Source organism: the organism of the source record quoted next, unplaced genomic scaffold, assembly GCF_019419815.1.
Source record: "Pyrus x bretschneideri cultivar Hongxiangsu unplaced genomic scaffold, Pyrus_bretschneideri_v1 Contig47, whole genome shotgun sequence".
Classification (NCBI taxonomy): domain Eukaryota; kingdom Viridiplantae; phylum Streptophyta; class Magnoliopsida; order Rosales; family Rosaceae; genus Pyrus; species Pyrus x bretschneideri.
Window position 1 is genome coordinate 1,213,494 of NW_025999784.1, and position 20,596 is coordinate 1,234,089.

General features: G+C 36.1%; 4 protein-coding genes across 4 annotated transcripts; 2 read left to right on the forward strand and 2 right to left on the reverse strand.

Annotated features, from left to right (window-relative positions):
* Nucleotides 1–704: 704 nt before the first annotated feature.
* On the forward strand, nucleotides 705–1,193 carry LOC103929488. Its single transcript, XM_009338698.2, has one exon. The coding sequence runs from the start codon at nucleotides 705–707 to the stop codon at nucleotides 1,191–1,193; it is 489 nt and encodes a 162-aa protein (XP_009336973.1).
* A 2,468-nt stretch (nucleotides 1,194–3,661) lies between these two features.
* On the reverse strand, nucleotides 3,662–6,169 carry LOC103963607 (heme-binding-like protein At3g10130, chloroplastic). The gene is made up of 8 exons (XM_009376437.3): nucleotides 5,910–6,169; nucleotides 5,712–5,798; nucleotides 5,476–5,546; nucleotides 5,250–5,351; nucleotides 4,978–5,082; nucleotides 4,478–4,613; nucleotides 4,065–4,174; nucleotides 3,662–3,943 (listed from the first exon to the last, which is right to left on the reverse strand). The coding sequence occupies exons 1-8, from the start codon at nucleotides 6,130–6,132 to the stop codon at nucleotides 3,869–3,871; spliced, it is 909 nt and encodes a 302-aa protein (XP_009374712.1). The 5' UTR covers nucleotides 6,133–6,169; the 3' UTR covers nucleotides 3,662–3,868.
* Nucleotides 6,170–8,247: 2,078 nt separating this feature from the next.
* LOC103963608 (1-(5-phosphoribosyl)-5-[(5-phosphoribosylamino)methylideneamino] imidazole-4-carboxamide isomerase, chloroplastic) lies at nucleotides 8,248–11,862 on the reverse strand. The gene is made up of 8 exons (XM_048567922.1): nucleotides 11,695–11,862; nucleotides 11,536–11,600; nucleotides 11,188–11,395; nucleotides 10,687–10,772; nucleotides 10,463–10,564; nucleotides 9,982–10,115; nucleotides 9,203–9,251; nucleotides 8,248–8,734 (listed from the first exon to the last, which is right to left on the reverse strand). The coding sequence occupies exons 1-8, from the start codon at nucleotides 11,819–11,821 to the stop codon at nucleotides 8,558–8,560; spliced, it is 948 nt and encodes a 315-aa protein (XP_048423879.1). The 5' UTR covers nucleotides 11,822–11,862; the 3' UTR covers nucleotides 8,248–8,557.
* Nucleotides 11,863–14,053: 2,191 nt separating this feature from the next.
* On the forward strand, nucleotides 14,054–20,584 carry LOC103963609 (uncharacterized protein At5g03900, chloroplastic). Its single transcript, XM_009376440.3, has 14 exons — nucleotides 14,054–14,578; nucleotides 14,801–14,908; nucleotides 14,977–15,080; nucleotides 15,167–15,250; nucleotides 15,388–15,475; nucleotides 15,578–15,643; nucleotides 16,521–16,610; nucleotides 17,156–17,221; nucleotides 18,242–18,384; nucleotides 18,471–18,557; nucleotides 18,639–18,702; nucleotides 18,909–19,052; nucleotides 19,600–19,763; nucleotides 20,073–20,584. Exons 1-13 carry the CDS (start codon nucleotides 14,183–14,185, stop codon nucleotides 19,741–19,743), a joined length of 1,584 nt encoding a protein of 527 aa, XP_009374715.2. The 5' UTR covers nucleotides 14,054–14,182; the 3' UTR covers nucleotides 19,744–19,763; nucleotides 20,073–20,584.
* The last annotated feature ends 12 nt before the right edge of the window (nucleotides 20,585–20,596 follow it).

A 20,596-nucleotide genomic window follows, 5' to 3' on the forward strand; every position in this document is an offset into this window, starting at 1 on the left:
GTGATGGAGTCTGGTGATAACCCACTTAATTAAACACTGATTTGGCTCGGAATATTAATTATAACTCGGTGAGTCGACTAACACTACATGAACAAGATAATAGGAGAAACTCTCTTGTAACCCGTGTCACCATGCAGCACGCATCGTGCACTTATTGAATACATGGATGAACGATGTCATTAGGATTATATTATATTTTGGTTGCAAGAGAGTTTTTTCTTGTATCATGAGGTCTGGTGATAATCGACTCAATATACTTATTTGACGTGTTATCTTATTACTCGGTGAGTCGACTCACACAACAACAAAGAGACAGAAGGATAAATAGATTTTTGCTTTAATCATTGCAGATCTTGCTTAGTACTAATCCTATTCTAAACTACCCATGATGTTTTAATTTATTATTTACTTACCACTTCTTACTCACCAACCATTTCATCCATCCAAATCAAGTGTGTATCCAACATCTATGATTACTTTACCCACTTGGTCATCAACCTATAGTTTAATGCTCCAAAAAAAAGGTGGGGTCCAGAGAAAAACAAGGCATATTTGTAATATTAAGCAATATGAAGGGGGGGATTGTAGCCATCTCCTTTATATACAACCCATCTATATTCCCAAGTCCCAACGCCCCTCACTCACAATACCCAACTTTTCTAAAGCCAAAATTTTTTTCTTACCAAGTTGTGACAAGCAGAAGTATGGGGAATTGCTTGGTTATGCAAGAAAATATAACAAAGATTATGAGATCTGATGGGAAAATCTTAGAGTACAGAGCAGACATGAAAGTTTACCAGGTGTTATCGGAGTTTTCTGGCCATGCAATATCCGAGACAGCTCCAGTCTACCAGCATCTCCGGCCAGACTCCAAGTTGCTTGGTGGTCACCTCTACCATCTCGTACCTCTCCCTCTGCCACCGCCGAAAAAGGCTTCCCAGAAGAAGGTGAGTTTTTCGGAGCCTGAAGCCGAACCTGAACAAGAAACAAAAGTCGTAAGGATTAAGCTGGTTATAAGTAAGCAAGAACTGCAGGAGATGTTGAGAAAGGGAGGAGTTGCAGTTCTTGATGAAATGGTCTCTCGGCTTCAAAGTGAAAAAGGCGTAGAGCAGAGTAATACCAACAGCTTCAACGACGATGGTAACTGTGAAGGGTGGAAACCTGTTCTAGAAAGCATACCTGAAGTAAACTAGCAATAGTATAATCGTTAGTATGTAGAATTGTATACTAATCTCTCCTTTCAAACAAAATGAAATATGAAAGAAGAAAAGAAAACAAGTATCTCTCCGCATGATCGGTTTTCTGTAACATACATATAAAGTAAACAAAGATCCATGAAAAATACAGTTTAGCTTTTCTTTCCCTTCTCACATTTAAGTTCTTAATACAACAATAACAACAAAGCCTTATCCCACTCAATGGGATCGGCTATGAATCCTAAAATATTACTGCGCTCGATTTTGATACAAGTTCTTAATCTGTTCTCTAATTGGTATGTTGCATCCTAATCGTAGAATCTGCACGTCATTCAAAACCTTAGTCTCATGCATCTCTCTAGTACACAAGAATCACAACCAAACCCCAACTAGAAGAAGGAAGAAAGTCTTATTTCACTAAGTGAGGTCGGCTGTATGAATCCTAGAACGCCATTGAGCTCGGTTTTGCACCAAGTCTTCCGTTAGCTCCAAGTACTCCATGTCTTTTCTTAAAGTTTACGTCCCAAGTCTTCTTATGTCTTGATCTACCATTTTGCCCTGAGCCTCTCATAAGTGAAAAAAGAAAAAACAAAACAAAACGTCTAAGAGAAAAAAACACAAAGTTAGTTATAATATAACGGTTCAAACTACAGAAATGAATTTCCAAGAAATTTCATACAACTTGGTGGTAAAGAGGGGAAGAAACTGTCACATCATAACAAATATCAACGCGAGTAAACAGTTTTCTATATCAGGTCGAAATACCAACTAGCATGTAATATGACGAAAGGATGATGTAGCAATACATATGCCTCTATGAGTTGGCCCCTTGAGCCTCCAGCCTCACCTGCCAAATCACAAAAAAGATAGAAAAAAAATACAAAGCATATCTTATGTTATTGGCACGCCAAAATAGTTATCCTACACTCCACCTGAATGAAAAAATGAGGAAGGAGTGCCCTTTTGAAGTGTTAATAACAATTCCCGTTATTGACACGTTATCTTTTCTATACATCCAAATTATTACATTTTTGTGGTGGTGGTGGTGGTGGTGCTAGTGCTCCCATATGAAAGCCTCTTGCAACTTCCCATAATGGAATGATAGAACAAGTCAACTAGCTCTAGTAAAATTGCTTGTGTGTGTGTGTGTGTGTGTGTGTGTGTGTGTGTGTGTGTATCATGGAAGAATGGCTATAGGTTACCTCTACTATACTTCATATACCAAACATGGTGGTTCCGGTAGCACTTCAAAACTGTTTTACTGCTGCTTAGGAGTATTCTTGACCAATCCAACCTCTTATAAGATCTTGTAAGGTTTCTCCTTTTACCGATGTGGGACTCTTTTATCTTCACATCCTCACACGCTCACGTGTAGTGAATTTTCAAGCCAAACATGTGGACAACACAAATTGGGTGATCTAGAGCACGTGGAGCCATTGGGCTTTACACATGGGCCAACTTGCTCTAATACCATAAAGAAAGTTGAGGTTCTACCATAAAACCAATTGGCAAATGGGGAGTAACTCAACCTGTTATAAGACCTTGCAAGGTTTCTCATTTCACCGATGTGGGACTCTTTTACATTCACATCCTCACAATAGATACATAGAGTCCTTGTTGCATCATTCTTACAATCAAGTATGTAACTGAACTCTAGGTAAATGAAAGCCAAAGCACTTTTCATTCAGTAATTATCTACTTGTTGCGTTCAGTAACACATACAAATTACTAAGTAAGACACTCTACAGTCTACAAGAAGAACTAGTTGACCATATAATATTGCAAATTATGCAGAAACTTATTAGCCAAGTTGTCCACTGAAACGGTCTCTATCTACCCTTTATTTCCCATATCAGCTTCTCATAGAACCAACACAGGTCCCTCCTTGTTGATAGGAAACCAGATAAGGAAATAAAAGGTCCTACAGAAAAGCACAAGTACTTTAGATTTCTTTACAGCACATGGTTGTGCTATTGGCATTTCAAGTTTGAATTATAGCTACTCTGTTTCGTCATACTAGGATATGTATTCTTATCTAAACTCTAAAGAACAATAAGGAGGCCATGTTCGATCCCTTTTCGATCCCAGTGGGTAGTCATACATTCAAACTTCACTATAAGCACTATAAAGGCTGAGACTGACTAGGTTGCCATTACTTATTTTGGCTTTCATCATAAAGCACTAGGCACACTGGGAGTAGCTTAGTTTTATATGTTGGTGGGCGCGTGTGATGCAAGCAAGAAACAATGACGTATGCATATCACATTTCAGTTAAACAACTCTCACTTCTTATGCACCAATAAGTATCTCAAGTCAATTAACAGCATTCCCCCTCCATAATCATCTGAATGAACAATGAATTTATATACAGCTGACTATATGCACGCATAAGCAACAACGTGACGAGAATGAATGAAAAGGAATAAAAGAGAACCGGATGAACATATTCAATGGCACCAGAAGAATAGGTGAAGAGAGTAACCAATATACATATCAGAAACTGGTATATCACAAACTTTATGTAGTCCCTATTACTATATTTACATACTGTATGACGTTACATAATATATTTGATTAGCAGATATCCAACTCACTTTAGCTTCTACTTTCTTTACAGGAGAAATGGTGTATAGTCGATAACCACAAGATTGTAAATTTCCGTATAGAAACTACTATTCCTCTTTACTTTCGACTTCCAGACTGATCTCATTACGCCGTTGAAATGGAAGTGTAAATGGTGGATTATACTGCATTCATATTGAAAGGGAAAAGTGTAAATGGCATTTTAAAAGACAATGTGTACATAAAGCACCTTGAAGTTAGATTGTTCTGACATTTTTCTTATTTATAATGCAGTGAAGAACGTACCTGTGCAACTTCCACTGAAGTTCCCTCCTTCACTTGGAACTGTCCATCATTTTTCAGAGCTTCCCTTAGCTTGGATTCTCGTTTCTTAACTTCCTCATTAGTAACAAACCCTGATTTGACATTGCGAGCATAAACTGTCATGATACAGTCGAAAAATCTAGACTAAACAAACCATAAATTACTCTCAGTGAAATTGAAACTGCAATTATTACCACAAGTTTCCTGCAATTAAGTAATACTTAACTAAACTTCAGCTACAATAGCACACCACATGAACTAGATATAACCATGCTTAACAACTAGTGGAATCTCGGACTTGAATGCAATTTACCACATAGAATCATGTACTTTCAATACAATAACCCAAATTCACAAAATATCCACATAGCTGATGATATAAGGAGAAAACAGACCTGAAAAGGCAACAACTGCAACTACTTTCCTAGGGACCTCTTCGATCCTTACAGATGGATCTTTAGGCAATGGCGTATTGGCACCATATTTTGAGGGAATGACAAAGGACATCTGCCATTTATCTTGATCTCCCAGCTAGATACAATTATAGAGAAAGTAGATCGTGAAAAAAGAAGGATAAAGACTAAATATAACATATTGGGAAAGAGGCCAAAATACCAATCCAGACTTACACCACCAAAACATATATTAAAATTAAATATTCAATTCCAAAATGGACTAACTAAATGAGACAACCATGGCCAACTTCATGAGCTAATATTTTGGTCTCGTGAGTTTCTTGCAAAATTTTTGCATGGATAATTATAAGCATTTGAAACTTACACGAAAGAACATGTAATCTCAGCAGAACTTCAGGTATAACATCTTAGTTTGAATCATCAGCAAAATACCCATGGTGCCAGATAACATTAACATAAGATAAGTGCATAAGAGTTACCCTCTTTGTTATCACAGGAGTTGTCATTTCCATTTTCTCCCCATCCGATTGAACTTTACGTGTATAAACCGGTGTGGTCATCTCCATTTTCTCCTTGGTGGTATTCTTAACCGGCATAAGAACAAAGTAAGATAGCCAAACAGGGTTAGATGGATAACAAAATCACATTAAGTGGTTCAATAAACAAAATTATATATTAAAGACCAAACCATTGCGAGAAGGAAAATAAATAAAAACCCCGACAAGAAAAGGGGGAAGAAATTTCAAAGTACCTTACCAAACAGGTATTCAGCTAAGACATTGAAGGATTGAGATGCACCATTGAAATCAAAACCAGTCTTTCCAGGCATTGTTGTCTCTGCTATAATGTAAGGCTGATTCCATACACTCACAATCCCAATTAGTCATTGCTTACATGAGACAGTGAATTACAACTAAACTGAATAATCTCAAGAGGGCGAAAATGGAACCGAAAAAAAATGAAGCTTTTAACAATACCTCAATTTCTCTAATCTCATACTGGTCTCTCCTACTCAGAACTTTGAACTTCACCGTTTCAATGTCCGGAACTACACCAAATATACACCGAAAAATTAATTGAAAATAAATGCCGCATACGTGGTTAGGCCAGTTAGCCAGGGGCAACCTGTTCCCGGCACCCAAGTTCGAATCCCATTCCCGTCTATTAGAGTACTTTAAAATATCGCTTTTTCAAAAAATGCCCAAAAGATTACCTGCCATGAGGGCTTCTTCGAGAGTACGAGCCTCAAACTGTTTGGGGAAGACATATTTTGCAGTCTCCGTGGCCAACTCGAGCAAAACTGCAAGTTAAAGGGCCAAAACGTTGAAACAAAATTGTTACCAGGGATCAAATTTTAAATCTTTGAAAGCTTCGAGTGTGTGTGTGGGAGGAAGTTGATTTGAACATTTACGTTGCTGGGAGAGAGACGACGCTTGAATAGCGAGAGCGGCGACGAGGGAGACTCGGGCTTCTAGGGCGGACATGGTCCTCCTCCGCTGCTGCGGCGGGGAGGGGACTGCGGCGGCTCGGTCCGTCGCCATGGAGACAGTGGTGAGTCGTCTGTAGATGTTAGGGTTTCCGGAGAGGGAAGTGCAGGTTAGGGTTTTGGAAGGGTGCGTGTGAGTGAACGACATTGAAAGCTTTTTTCTTGATTTTTTTGAATTTTCTGTTGCAGAGAGGAAGTGAGAGAGAGAGTAGTGGTTATGATTTTCCCGGGAATGGATGTTACTTTTAATGAAATACCATATTCGACCCTCACTGTAGAGGGATATTGCAGGTACTGACCCTCAGTTTATTTTTTTTTTTTTTTTGCTATTGTGACCTTACATGACGGCGTGAGTTCAAACTATGTTGGTGACTAATCTAACATTTAACTTACTAACGCTATCGCTCAACTCAGTTTAGTCATTTGAATTGGAGATGGAAAACTATTTCTTTAAAAACTATATTTTTAAGGATAATACTTGTCTACTCACAGTGATGAATACTCACATTTTGATTTTGTCCGAAGATAATTTAACACTTATTTTATTGTTTTTTAAAAAATTGACTTCTTGTTTAATTTATTTTTTTTTACTTAAAACAAAGAATATGTGATATCTTTTATTGGGCCAACAATAATATAAATCAAACATAAGACCTCTCAATGAAGATTGAGTTTAGCCTCACAATGGACTAATAATAATGTAAATCGAATATAAGACCTCCCACTTATAAAGTAAAAAGGAATACTACTAGTACCAAGTGACATGTATTGTCCTATTTTGAATGTACTATATTTAAGAGTAGTGGCTAAATATAACACAATCATTGGAGATGGTTAGTAATAAGAGACTTTTCAGTGTGCCGGAAACACGTTATGGTTTACCAAGTGTCAGAATAACTTATTGGATACTTGAAAATTATTTTAACCATTCGCATTAGGATACTTATTATACAAGACCGTGTTTTTTAGCACACTAAAAAATTCATCTTTAGTAACCCTATTTTGACATGATAAACACGTGAGTAAATTGTAGCAATGGTCTCTCAACTTTAATCAAATTGGAGCAATGGTCCCTCAACTCCATTACCATTGGTCCCTCAACTTATCAAAATGTGTAACTATAGTCATTTTCATTAATTTCGTCAAATTTTTGTCAAAATAAGTTATGTTGGAATGACCATTTATACAATCAGGGTCTCTCAACTCATCAAAGTGTGTAATTATGGTTCTTTTCGTCAACTACGTCAAAATTTTTGTCAAAACGAGTTATGTTAGAAGGACCATTGTTACAATTAGGTTAAAGTTAAGGGATATTTCTCCAGTTGAATTAAAGTTGAGAGAGCAATAAATAATGGATTTTTAGTTGAGGGACCATAGCTGCACGTTTTGATGAGTTGAGGGATCAATGGTAATAGATTTTTAGTTGAGGAATCATTGCTCCAATTGAGTTAAAGTTAAGGGACTATAGCTATAATTTACTCTAAACACGCTTATCAACCAAAAAAACTAGTATTTCATGAAAATTGCTTTTTCTCTTGTTTTTTTTTTTTTTTTAGAAGAAACGATAACACTTTATTAAAATAAAAACAAGAATTACAAAATAGTGGATAAGAAATCCACCATGTAGCAAAGCTAGCTAATACCTCTCAAATAGTATCCGCAGATGTAATAACCATAGTTATTCACCCATTTAAGTTTGATGATTACGGTTATAAAGGAGTTATTATAGGTATACAAATGTATAAAATTAAATCGTTTATTTTGTGTAGCGGAGTTAAAGTTTCTCACGATGAGGCCAGGCTGTGCACTCTCAACCCCAATCTGGTAGCTGAAGTAGCAAATTTAGAAAATATTCTTTGGTTTGAGCATCCTACTCGTGTGAAAGATTTAAATTGAAATCTTTTTTAATTTTCTTTAGCAAGACCCACCACCAAAAGATGCAAGTTTTTATTCATATTTTTCCAACAAAAATGAATATTTTACATCTCGTCATTGGATGCAAGTTTTTATTTAAATTTTCCAACAAAAATGAATATTTTACCTCTCGGAGAGATTTCTGGCCAACTAGAAAATACATCTCTCAAGGTTTTTTTGCATCCCATTGGAGATGCATTAATTACTTTATTTTACGAAAAACCTACCTATTAATCCAAAAACTATGTTCTTTCCCATCACTAACAAACATAAAGAAAATTTTCATTTCCTATCCAGTAGGAAAAGCATGGGAAATCATCTCCCATGAATAAACACAGCCTACAAGTAATACATGACAAAGTCTGAGCTTAATTTTATATCTTAAGGCTCCAATCTTGATCTGTATCTTAAGGCTCCAAACTCAGTTTCGGCACATTATCCAGATGCAAATTTTCACTGACCCAAAAAAATAATAGCTCATAACTTACAACGCGGCATTTTTCGAAGTTACAGAGCTGAACTCTCCTATGCAATGAATTTTCAAAATACATAAACCAGAATAACCTAGAAGTCAAAATAGTGCACACATAGAACCGAAACCAGAATAACCTAGATGTCAAAATAGTGCGCACACAGAACCGAAAGATAATAGAAATGCACTAAACAGTCAAGGACTCCTGCTGGGCATGCCAAGCAACGACGTCTTTGTATGACAAGTTGCCTCCAAAAACATCCAAAGCGCTGCCAACAGTAACATCTACGTGTCCCAGTCCTGCCACTTTAATCCTCTCTAAATCAGCCATTACAGTCACACCACCAGCATAAGTTACAGGAATCTGGCACCCAAAAACATAGCCTATAAGTAATTTGAACATGTACAATGCATGAACGTAAGAATTTCAAAATGTCTGCTCCCCATGCCTGATTCTCTACCATAACATGAGTGCAGCATGTAGCCCCAAGCCTTCTGGCTTAATCAGAATAATAAAGTCTCATGCTTGACGGTTTTGTACCAATGGGGCATATGCATTTGAATAACCATTCACTATACAAATGATTTAGATCACAACAATCATGGCTCAGTTCTTTGTCTTTCCAAGGTCACCTATGTGCGGAATAAAATAATATTTCGACTCTGTTCAACTGAACATAAAACAGCCAACAGTAGTCTAAATAGAAATGTGGACTATTTTTTTGATGAAATGATGAGATGGAGCTACATTTCCAGCAACAACCTATGATTTTAAAAACCTGTGCAGTTAGCAAAAGACATAAATGTGCCATTTTATTATAAAGTTACCAACCGGTGAATGCTTTCCAAGCAACGCCACAAGCTCCTCATCAATGCCCAGCCTGCGATAAGCAAATATAAGATTTGTTAGAACTCAACAGATAAACACGTTTGTCTTTTTCAAATATTGGATGTCAGGTTGGGGGTTTGGGGATGGTACTCATACTGATATGCAATTGTAAGCTTTCAACTAGTAATTAACTAAACAAACAAAGTAGCAGACCATCTGGAATTGGCAAATGTGTTATCAGTATAGTTATTCTAAAAATTTATGGCCAAAAATAAACTTTAAATGAAATTATAGCAGAAGCTAAACTCAAAATTGGATCTTCTTTAAACTCGATCCATCAGAAATGGAAGAAAAATAACACATTATTATAAATTAATCCATCCTTTACTTGAATAGTGGATTTGACTCAAAACTCAAAAGTGATATAGTTTATCTGTAAATAGGGGGAAAATTCTTGATATCAGAAAAAGTGTGAATGGGAACAAGAAAGGATATAGGAAAGAAAAAGAAAAGAAAAGCATTTACCAAGAACACGATGCATCAAACTCATGGACCTTTAAAAATTGCATTTCTCAGTTGTCATAACGAGAGCACAGAGAGCTAAAGCCCCAGTTAGATTTCTCAGGCAAGGAGAAATTATTTAATTCCATTATGGAATATCATTTTCCTTTAACTACTAATTATAGTCGAAACCTCTTTTTAAGGCATTAATATTGTAAAATTCGGTTGGACCAGCATATCTCTTGAAGCAATGGAATAAAATGGCAACATATATGACTTACTTTTTCCCTTCAACATCAACACCATGTACTAGAAATTCATCCGCAAAGTTGGCAAGAAAATTTAATATTTCCTCATCAAGATTCACATCACTGAACTTCTGCCATCTATCCGTGACGATTGCATATTTACCATCCTGCACATTAAAGCAATTCATATATGAAAATTAAGACCAACATTTAAAAGCCTAGAAAATAGGTAGTAAAAAATACTTAAGGAAAACATTAAGAATAAGAAAAGCTCTAATAATGATTTGATATTTTTAGTGCTGATATGAAGATTTGCAATTGTCTCTGAAAATTGCTACTCTAGTCAAACACCACCAATATGATCTCAGTTTTCATTAAACTCGGATTACAACGAATCAAATACACATAAAAACTGCTTAAGATGAAAGTACATAAATAACTCTGCTTAGCCTTGAAAAGAAAATAAACAAATAGACAATAACAAAGGAGGTATGGTTCTTCGTTAGCTTCATACCCTCTTTCTGCAGCTAAGGTCTAAAACAAGCCTCTCTTTTCCAACAACAAGAACAAGATCTTTAAGCCTTTCAAGGTCCATTTGTCCATTGTTAAATACATACTACAAAAAAACAAAAAAAAAACCATGCCAAATGTAAAGAAATGATTTCGTGACACAAATTGATCTAAATAAATCTTCTTTAATATATAGGTGTAAAAGGTGGAAAAAACGTGGTAACTTACGGAGGTGACAATGACATGGCTAGCCCCTTCTTCTATGTAACGCAAACAATTTTCTGAATTGATCCCACCTCCTACTTGCAGGCCACCTAGATTATACCAGTCCTCGCAGCAAGGTCAGCAGAGGAAAATCTGTAAGTTCCAAACATATCATCAACGATAGAGATTAAGGTGAAATAGCATACTCCCAAGGCACTCAACCAACTTGAAAATCTCAGTATCTGCAATAATAATTAGACGCCAATGTTTTTGCAGAATTGCTAAGTATCTGAAGCTAAGTAACAATCTTTTGATCTAATTTACACTCATCCAGCCAAACTACTATCTCTTGAACTGCACATCGAGATTCGAAACTGATAGATGAATCAGATAAGAATCACTTCTCTAATATTACCAAAATAATTACTAGACGACTAATTTTAATCATTTGATCCAAAAATCGTTAAATAATATCTAAAACAGCAACAGAAAATACAAGAACAAGAAGGCAGGCAATAGACCCACCAGGATAGGCATGCAAAGCTTCAATGGCTGCAGCTCTACTAAAAGGGTCAGCTCCAAGCATGATCACATGACCACCTGTAAGCCCATCTTCTTTATACATCTTTGCATACTCCGCCGCGGACTTATCCGACACAAAATTGGTAACAAGAACCGACCCATCATCCTTCGAATCCGAAAGGGTAGACCCAACAATCTGCTTCACTTTACCCTGAAGTAAAAATCAAATAACAAACACAGAAATCCCAAAAGAAAGATAATTCAGCTCATCACAAAAACATATATAACCGACTTACAGAAAACCCCAAATGATTCAAAAGAATGAGATTTGATAAACTGAAGTTGCAGTACCTTGTGTATGTCAATGCAAGGCCGGAAGCGAACAGCGCAGCGGATCGAAATCCGCCGGGTGAATCCTGCACCAGATAATGGGAAAATGCGCGTTGAATTACTGTATGAAAAGGGTAAATACCAAAGTAGAAGATGAAACGGAAGCAGAAATATACTTACCGGAGGCCATGGAAGGTCTGGCAGTCAAAATTTTAGGCCTTTTTGCGCCGAAAATTGAAGAGCTCGGAAGCCTGTGAAATGTACGAACGTCGGAAGAGAAAGCGGCATTGAAGGTCTCAACTTTCATTCTGCTTCTGTTTCAGTCCAGGTTGAAGGCTTGAAGCAGAAGAGCGTGACTTGGGTTCCGATATGTACCTAAATGACGGGGTATTTATGTCAAATCACCCTAGGTGGGGTTTTTTTTTTCTTCCTTCAAATTGGTCACCATGTTTTTAATTTTTACAATCCACTCCCGAAATTTTACAACTGCATCAGTTTATAGGAGGGTTTTGCGCATATAAGTTTTTAAGCCATTGTTAATATTAAGAGACTTTTTATATTAGTATCCCACGAAATGTTAAATGCATTCACATTAAAATTTAGTATTAAATGACTTATTTACCCTATTATGCAATGACAATTTGACCTTATTAAGCTTAAAAAAAAAAAAAATCTATATACCCCAAATCACTTTTAATGTATTATTTACCTTCTTCGAGTATCAAAACCCTTCTAACCATCAATTGTTGAACAAAACTCTAACCAATGAAACTACAAACATGTTGATTGAGAAAAAAAATTGATGAATGAAAATAGAAATCGATGTTTCAGAAGCTTCACATGAGATAAGACTTCATATTTTTTATTGTTTTAGTAATTTTGATGACATCGATAATTATTTAATCTTGCTTTTGCTGAGTTATTCAAGCTTCTAAATTTGTAAGATCCCACATCGCCCAGAGAAATGGATCATGTAAACTTTATATGTAAATTTCTATCTCTACCTAGCACGAGACATTTTGGGAGCTCACTGGCTTCGGGTTTCATCGGAACTCCTAAGTTAAGCAAGTAACGCGCGAGAGCAATCCCATAATGGGTGACTCACTACGAAGTTCTCGTGTGAGTTCCCATAAACAAAACCGTGAGGGCATAGTCGGGACCCAAAGGGGACAATATCGTGTCACGATGGAGTCGAGTCAGGATGTGGTGGGAGCCCGGGCGGGGATGTGACAAAATTCGTATTCATCTTTTAGGAATTATATAGATTACATGAAGAATTAAACACCTAAAACTACCATCAAATATTAAAAACTGACAACATGGGTTTTAATGGTAGAATTGAAAACAATCCATATATGCTTTAAATCTCAGGCGGCATCTTTTGTCAAAATTCTAGTATGAAATTTTTGTTCAAATTAAAAGTTTTATAAGATTTGAGAAATGTGGGGGGTGTATAGAAAACGTGGGGAGCATGTAGAAAATGTAAGATGTATATTAAGAATGGGGGTTGTGATGGGGTATTATGGGGAAGTATGTGAGGTATATTAAGATAATTTTAATTGAAAAAATAAATATGGGGTGTATTCAGTATTTGAGGTTTATTCAACAATTTGTGAAATGTTAATATAATAAGTCATATTAAAAACACTTCAAACTTAAACACATGATTACAAGTGAACATTTGAGGTGAATGAAGTTGAACTTTTATTGTAAGAGTAATAAATATCTTTATTAATTAATGAAATCCTTTTTGTTAACCAAAAAGAATGAAAAGACAATTTAGTCTTCTATCACACACAAAAAAAATTATGGGCAATAATGTAATTTCACAAGTCCAAATTTTATTTTATTTTATATTAAAAGCTCATCTACAAGTGATGTTAAAATATCTGTACTATTTAAAATTAAAAAAAAATAAAAAAACAAAAACTCCCCCCACATTCTCTCTCTCTCTCCTTCTCATTTTCTAAAAAATGTGTTTATACACACAAAATATGTAGACAAATGATAGTATAGAAATTAATCGAACTCTTTATAAGGATCATACAATGCAGTGTCCACTTTTCTTTCTGATTGGAGATTCATATAAAAACTTATAGTCGTTAGGGTATTTTTAGTTTAAATATGATTTCCAACAATAAGTTTAGCTTAGGTACTGAGAGAAAAGTCAAGCAAAACATATTCATAAATACTACTATAATTCAAAATAGTTACATGATCGATACTTTATCTTATTGTGTTTTTCTTGACTGGCCAACTTTTTTATGTGGCTGGATGAATCTTTTCATATGTTTCATACTTTTGTTGTATATGCATATGATAAACAATAAATTCACACGATAAATATATATATTTTTTTAAATACATCGATATTTTTACACTAAAAAAAAAAGAATTCAATTATGTTACACGACAAACATAATTAAAGATGAAAAAGTTGCACCAATGGCTATATTTTCTATTTCATTTTTCAGTAATGACAGTTTTTAATAAAAATTTTCCGAATTAATATTTGTCTATTTTATTTTATTTTGGTTGGTGAAACTCGATAAGAGTCCAGCAGGTTCAATTCGAAGCTCTGCAATTCTGAGCCACTCGCCAAGAGTTCCATGGCCACAACAACTTAGCAAAAACCCACACAACTTCCAAACCAAAATTCAATCCGTCAATGGCGTCGATTGCCACCTGCTTCACGCTTCCGCAGAAGCCCCACTGTCCTCGCCGTCGCATCTTCAAATCCTCACTCCTCCCGAACCCTCCCAGAACCTTCCGTCTCCACCCGACGCCAGTTTTCCCGGGATTTGGCGCCAAGTTTCGGGAATCTAGGGGTTTGGTGTCGGCGGTGAAGTCGAGCCTCGACGCCGCCAGCGCTGCAATCAGGCCCGGCGGAGCTGTGGAGAGCGATAAGTTGCCTTCGGATGTGAGGAAGCGAGCGATGGAAGCTGTGGACGCTTGTGGAGGGAGAGTGACGATTGGTGACGTGGCTGGCCGGGCTGGGCTCAAGCTTAACGAAGCTCAGAACGCTCTGCAAGCTCTCGCTGCTGACACTGAAGGATTCTTGGAGGTAGTTATTTTCAAAACAGTTTAGAAGTTGGAGTTGTTTCGAAAATGTTTGTGAAGCAAATGAATGGCGTGTGTAGCATTGTTTAGTTATTTTCAAAAATTTATGAACTTGTAGTTGTTTTTTAAAATGTTTGCGAAGAAAATGATGGGGGTTGTAGGTTTGTTTAGTTATTTTTTCGTTTGTGGGTGAGTGCAATTGTTCTTTTCAAGATGGTCCCAACAGGTTTCGGATGAAGGCGACGTGCTCTACGTTTTCCCCAAGGATTATCGGGCGAAGCTTTTGGGAAAATCGCTTAGAATGAGAGTTGAGCCTGTGCTTGAGAAGGCAAAGGTAGTAACTTTGTGGAATTTTTGGCTATAATGTTTGGCAATTGGAACTAACATAATGCGTTTTTGCAGGCTGGGGTTGAGTATGTAGCAAGGGTTTCGTTTGGAACTGCCCTAATTGCTTCCATTGTTCTTGTTTATACTGCAATTGTTGTTGCTCTGTCTTCTGGTAGAAGGTAAGTTTCCTGGGTAAATATTATTATCTTATTGTTAAATGTCTTCTTTATGGGCAGAACGGTTGACACTAGTATTTTGGTTACAGTGAAGATGACAATCGTGGAAGACGTGGAGGAAGGTCGTATGATTCAGGGTTCACTTTTTACATGAATCCCGGTGACCTCTTTTGGTAATACCTTCTTCTATACTTCCTTGTTAAGTACGTTTTTCATAATACCGTGGGGTGGTTTCAGATTTAGTTATTTTAGTTGTTGGAACTTGTAAGAGACTTTTGCTCACACCTTGTTTACTATTTATTTCATTAAGGTACTGGGATCCATATTACTATAGGAGGCGACGAGTACAAACAGAACGAGTACAAACAGATGATAACAAGATGAATTTCGTTGAATCCGTATGTGATGGATTTAATCATTCTTTTTCTATTGTCTCTTTGCTAGTTTTGTATTTGAAATTTTGAAGAAGAAAGTATTGACGTTATGATGTTGTCTTTTAGATTTTCTCATTTGTATTTGGTGATGGTGATCCGAACCAAGGAATCGAAGAAGAGAGATGGAAGTTGGTAATAATCGAGCACTGAGTTCAGTGGTTCGTTGCTTTCAACAATTTGTTTCATTTCATTGGTTGTGTTTGTATGCTTTATATGCAATTAGATTTCTGTCTTGTCAGAGTAAACTAGCATATAGGGGTATTTATAACTCTCTCTCTTCCCCCCCCCCCCCTTCTCTCTCTCTTTCTCTCTCTCAATCAAGCTACATTCACATAGTACCCCCTCTTAAAATCTTGCAAAGACCTTTTAGGCTTGACTTTGAAATAGGATATAGTAGTTTGAAAGAATATACAGGAGTTTACGGCTTTTGTTGAGGTCAAATACAGGAGTTTACGACTTTAATCATCATTTAAAGCATTATATTTATTTAACAACAATCTCTTTCCTGTGTATATGTAAAATCCAAAACAAGAAAGAAAAAAGGGAATTGTTAAGTTAAAGTACTGCGCCGAATTCATCTATGACTTCAGTTGGTAAAAATGTGGAAGTTGTAGAAATGGGGATTGTGTAATTGGTGGATAGCTTTTTGACTAGATCAAAACATAAGAACTGCGCTGGTCTTGTGCTTGGGAATTGTCATGATTGTTTTGAAACTGTTGTTACATCCCCAAGGCTATATATAAACTATATGATGTGATGTGACATTGGAAAATGTAAGATTTTCACAAATACTGAAGGTAATTGGGGATCCTCTCTCAGAAACTGTCGTCCACCTATGGTATAGTCCTCGAACTTCCTTAGTTGTGTGACTCTTCGTGTTATTCCTAAAGTTTAATAGTCTGTTGCTACTTATTATCTTGGAATTGTTTTTTTTTTCGTCAGTTAAAAAATTATGACAGATATGTATAAAAGTATAATGACAAAATTATCACTTGAATTGTAAATGCAGATCGGACAATACATATCCTCTAAAGGTGGTGTTGTTGCAGCTGAAGAACTTGCTCCATATCTTGATATAGAATCTTCGGGGGATACTCTGGTAAATATATATATTTTTTCTGTTGTCATGTCCGTTTGAGTTTCCAAACTCTTGTAATGGAGTTTTTCTTGTATTTGGAGAATTTGTAGATGAGATTATTTATGGTTAATAGTAAGCACTTGCATCCATGGTTAGTTAATTTAACACATCAGAATATTGGAGAAGTTCAGCATGCATTGCATTGTATCCGTGCTGAAGTAAAAGTATTAAGCACTTTCATCTGTAAAGTCAAATCACATTTGCATAATTCCTCATAAGAGATTCAAACAAAAATTGTTCAAGTAAATGGTGCTTCAAAACTTCATACTCAATAATGTAGATAATCGCGATCTTCTATTTGTTTCTTTATAAATGAAAAAGCTTCCAAACAACTGTCGAGCTCACCTATTTTGCTTTTTGTGTGGTTTGGCTTTTTATTGAGCACTTCAGTCAGTTCAAACTCTACATGGCCTTGAAGTTTTCAGTTTCTTTTACTATATTCAGCATTTTCCTTCTAAATTTTTATTATGCTGCTTGACATTTTTTTTACTTTCTGTTAATTTCAGAATGATGAAACATACATTTTACCTGTTCTGTTAAGGTATGAGGGTCAGCCTATCATAGATGAAGAGGTATGTTTAACGTTGATGTTTTTAAATAAATGGCTTCTATTTTGTCTTCTTTCTCCATATACATAGGGGTGGCAATCGACCGATCCAAACCATATTGGTCGGCTTGGTTTGGTTTAGACCAAGAAAAAAGTCAAACAATTTAAAAACCGAACCGAACCAATTTATTTTTTATTTGGTTCGACCAAAACCAAACTGAATCGACCATGTATCTTTTAATTATTAATTCATTTTCCACATCTCAATGTATTAGGGTATTTGAGGCCTTACGATATACATATTATAAGTCTCAGTATATTATAAGTTGTAATGACTATTAACAATTAGGAGATGTATATGTATTTTATGCTTATATGAGGTTGGAATTAGTAAATCGTTTGCTAGCATGAGTTTTTATTTAATTGAAACTTAGTTCTATTTGACTTGATGAACTTTTTATGTTCCAATAAACTTAGTTCTAGTTGTAATAAAACGTTCAACATTTCAAGAGTTTTAATCTTCTAAACATCCATACATCTCACCCATTCCAATTCAGTTGAAAAATAGAACTTCATATAAGATTAAAACTCATGCTATTAGGTTATTTGAGGTTGGAAAATAAATACAACCTCATATAAGATCAAAAAATTCAATTGGAATGGGTGAGATGTATGGATGTTTAGAAGATTAAAACTCTTGAAATGTTGAACATTTTTTATTTATGTGTTGGATAGGCTTGAAACGATCAAACCAATAACAATGGTTTGGTTTGGTTTCAATGGTGGTATTTGTCAAAACCGAACCGTTGAAATCTAGTTGGTTCGGTTATATTTTTGGTGTCAAACCGAATCAAAACTGATCGGTGCCCGCCCCTGCATATACATATAGAAATGAGAACAGTTGGACAAATAAGGTTCTGTTTCCCGTGGCCTGGTACATGCTTGCAAATTGTGAAATCGTTCTGTTTCTATATTGGATTTCATTACATAGATGAAACGATATAATATTACATTGTCATTCATAAAAAAATTGGTTATGATGCAGGGAAACATTCTGTACCGGTTTCCATCTCTACAGCGCACAGCATCTTCTCAGATGAGTGGAAGGAAGGAATATGTGGGGAGAAGATGGGCTGATTTTGTTGGAGGTGTTGACAAATTTTTCCAGGAGAAGAAGTGGCAATTCAGGTCATTTATTATGTTTGCTGCTGCCGATTATGTTGTGAATTCATCTGGAATTTAAAATGAAACAATCAAGTTTTCTGTGTTTGCAGTAACACTAGCATTTCTGAGAGAGCAATGGTTGCTGGACTTGGTGGACTAAATTTATTTGGGGTTATCATTCTTGGAACCATCTTAAAGTATGTATGACTAGAACTTTGTAATCGCTTGGTTGTTTTTACTCTATATTGCTCTGATGCCCACCGCTTTCTTATTTGAAGGGATACTACAACTGCACCAGCTGGTTTTATTGAGTTTATTAATAGCATATTTCCACTACTTCAGGTATGATTTGATTTCAAACAAAATAAAGTTCCCTACCTGCAATCAAGAATTCGTTCTTTTTTGTTAAATGGTTGGGTTCACACGCAATCCTTCTCTTGAATAGTGGATAGGGATCCCTCTTATGAAGCTCTCCCTATATGAAGACTTGATTAAATCCTCAGGCACTATTGAGTTGGATTTTATCTTGCCTCACAATTATTTTGCAGATTTATGCTGGTTCTTTCTTTGCAATTCCTTTGTTCCGGTGGTTCCTCCTGCTTAAGACAAACGCTGACATAGAAAAAAGAAATAAAGCAAGACAGCAGTTTGCTCGATCCCTTGAATTGCCAGATATCTCACTTAGAAGAAAGGTAAATTGGTGCTTCTCTAGATTGTCTTGATTAATGGTTTCTATCTCAAACTTCACATGTGTGCTTTGCCATTATTTAAATTTGTACTCGCGGTCTCGCACACTAGTTTGTAGGGGATAGGTATCAGATCTATAAATGAAATTTCACCTAGTGCTGATCAAGCTCTCCCTCCCTCCTGCTCTTAATGCATAAGGCCTATACTTGCTTGAGGAAGACAAACTCTCAATGATTGCGTTACCATTGAAAACATACCAATCTTCTTAACTCAAAATTAAGTTGAACATACTAGTGCAGCAATGCTGCATTTGTTAAATTTTGTTAGATACGAAGTTTCAAACTAAAAAATAGCGGTGGTTTTCTTCACTTAAACGCTCACATGAGTTTGTCTTAGGGTGCAAGGTGTAGGATTTTTCATATGGTAACCATGTACTTGATGTAAAGACAACTGAAATAAAGAAAAAGGAACAAAGAACGGAAACTAGATGAACTCTGTTCCTTCAATGATTAAAACAATATTTAGTTATATATTTTCTGTATGATGTTTCAGCTCCTCAGTGCTCGGGAAATGGCCCAAAAAACATTCATAGGGCAGGATAGAATTGTTTATAGCACGGACAAGGATTTGGTTGAGCAAGACTATGAAGCCCAAGAATGGGATAAGAGGTTTCGAGAAATCGAAAAGTCAGATTGAGAAGAGGCTACTGTTACATGGTAAGTATATACATTTCTTGCCTTGGATGAAAATGCTATTTGCATTTGAAAATTGAGTGCATTTGGTATATTTATCAGTTGCATGACTCCTTTTGGTAGTCTACGGATCAAAAGAGCAGATGTTCTAGGTTTATTTTTATTTGACGTATGTCTACTTGTTCAAGAACTTGAAACACGGTTCTCTAAAACAAACAGTTATTAGGTCAGGATTCAAGAACGCAAGGGTTACTAAGTTACAGTGAATCTCGTCAAATTATTATTATTATTTTTTTTCACATGCTGATTAGGCAATTATATTTTTTGTTACAGGGAGAGCTACTAGCGGTCTTCCTCAAGAATATTAGCGCTTCAAGCTGTCGATCGGCAAGCTTACGCACCCTTGGTGGTATTAGCATTTGTTTGAAGTGTACATTGACATTCTGGAGTTCTGGTGGGGTGCAACTGGGAAGAAAGTACGAAACCTTGTAATATAGATCTCAGGTGGACAACAAAACTATTTTACACACGAAAGAATTTATGGATCACGAGGCTCACGTATATGTTTCTGCATCCCCTTGTGTCTGGAATTTGCAGAATCGTACACAAGTAGCTTTCCGTGGCCGTGAAAGTCACCTGAGAGGGAAAAAGAGGGGCCGATGCTGGCTTCTCACTTGTTAACTTCGTCGAATGAACTAATAGAATACTGAGTGTTAGAAACAAGCGCATCATAGTTGAGAATCTTCTGTTCATCTCGGGATTGTTTCTGCTAATACTGTTTCGCATAGTTATTACAACACTCGATATCCAGGAAACTTGAATAATTAAGAATCCGCTGTTCATCTCGGGTTTCGTTT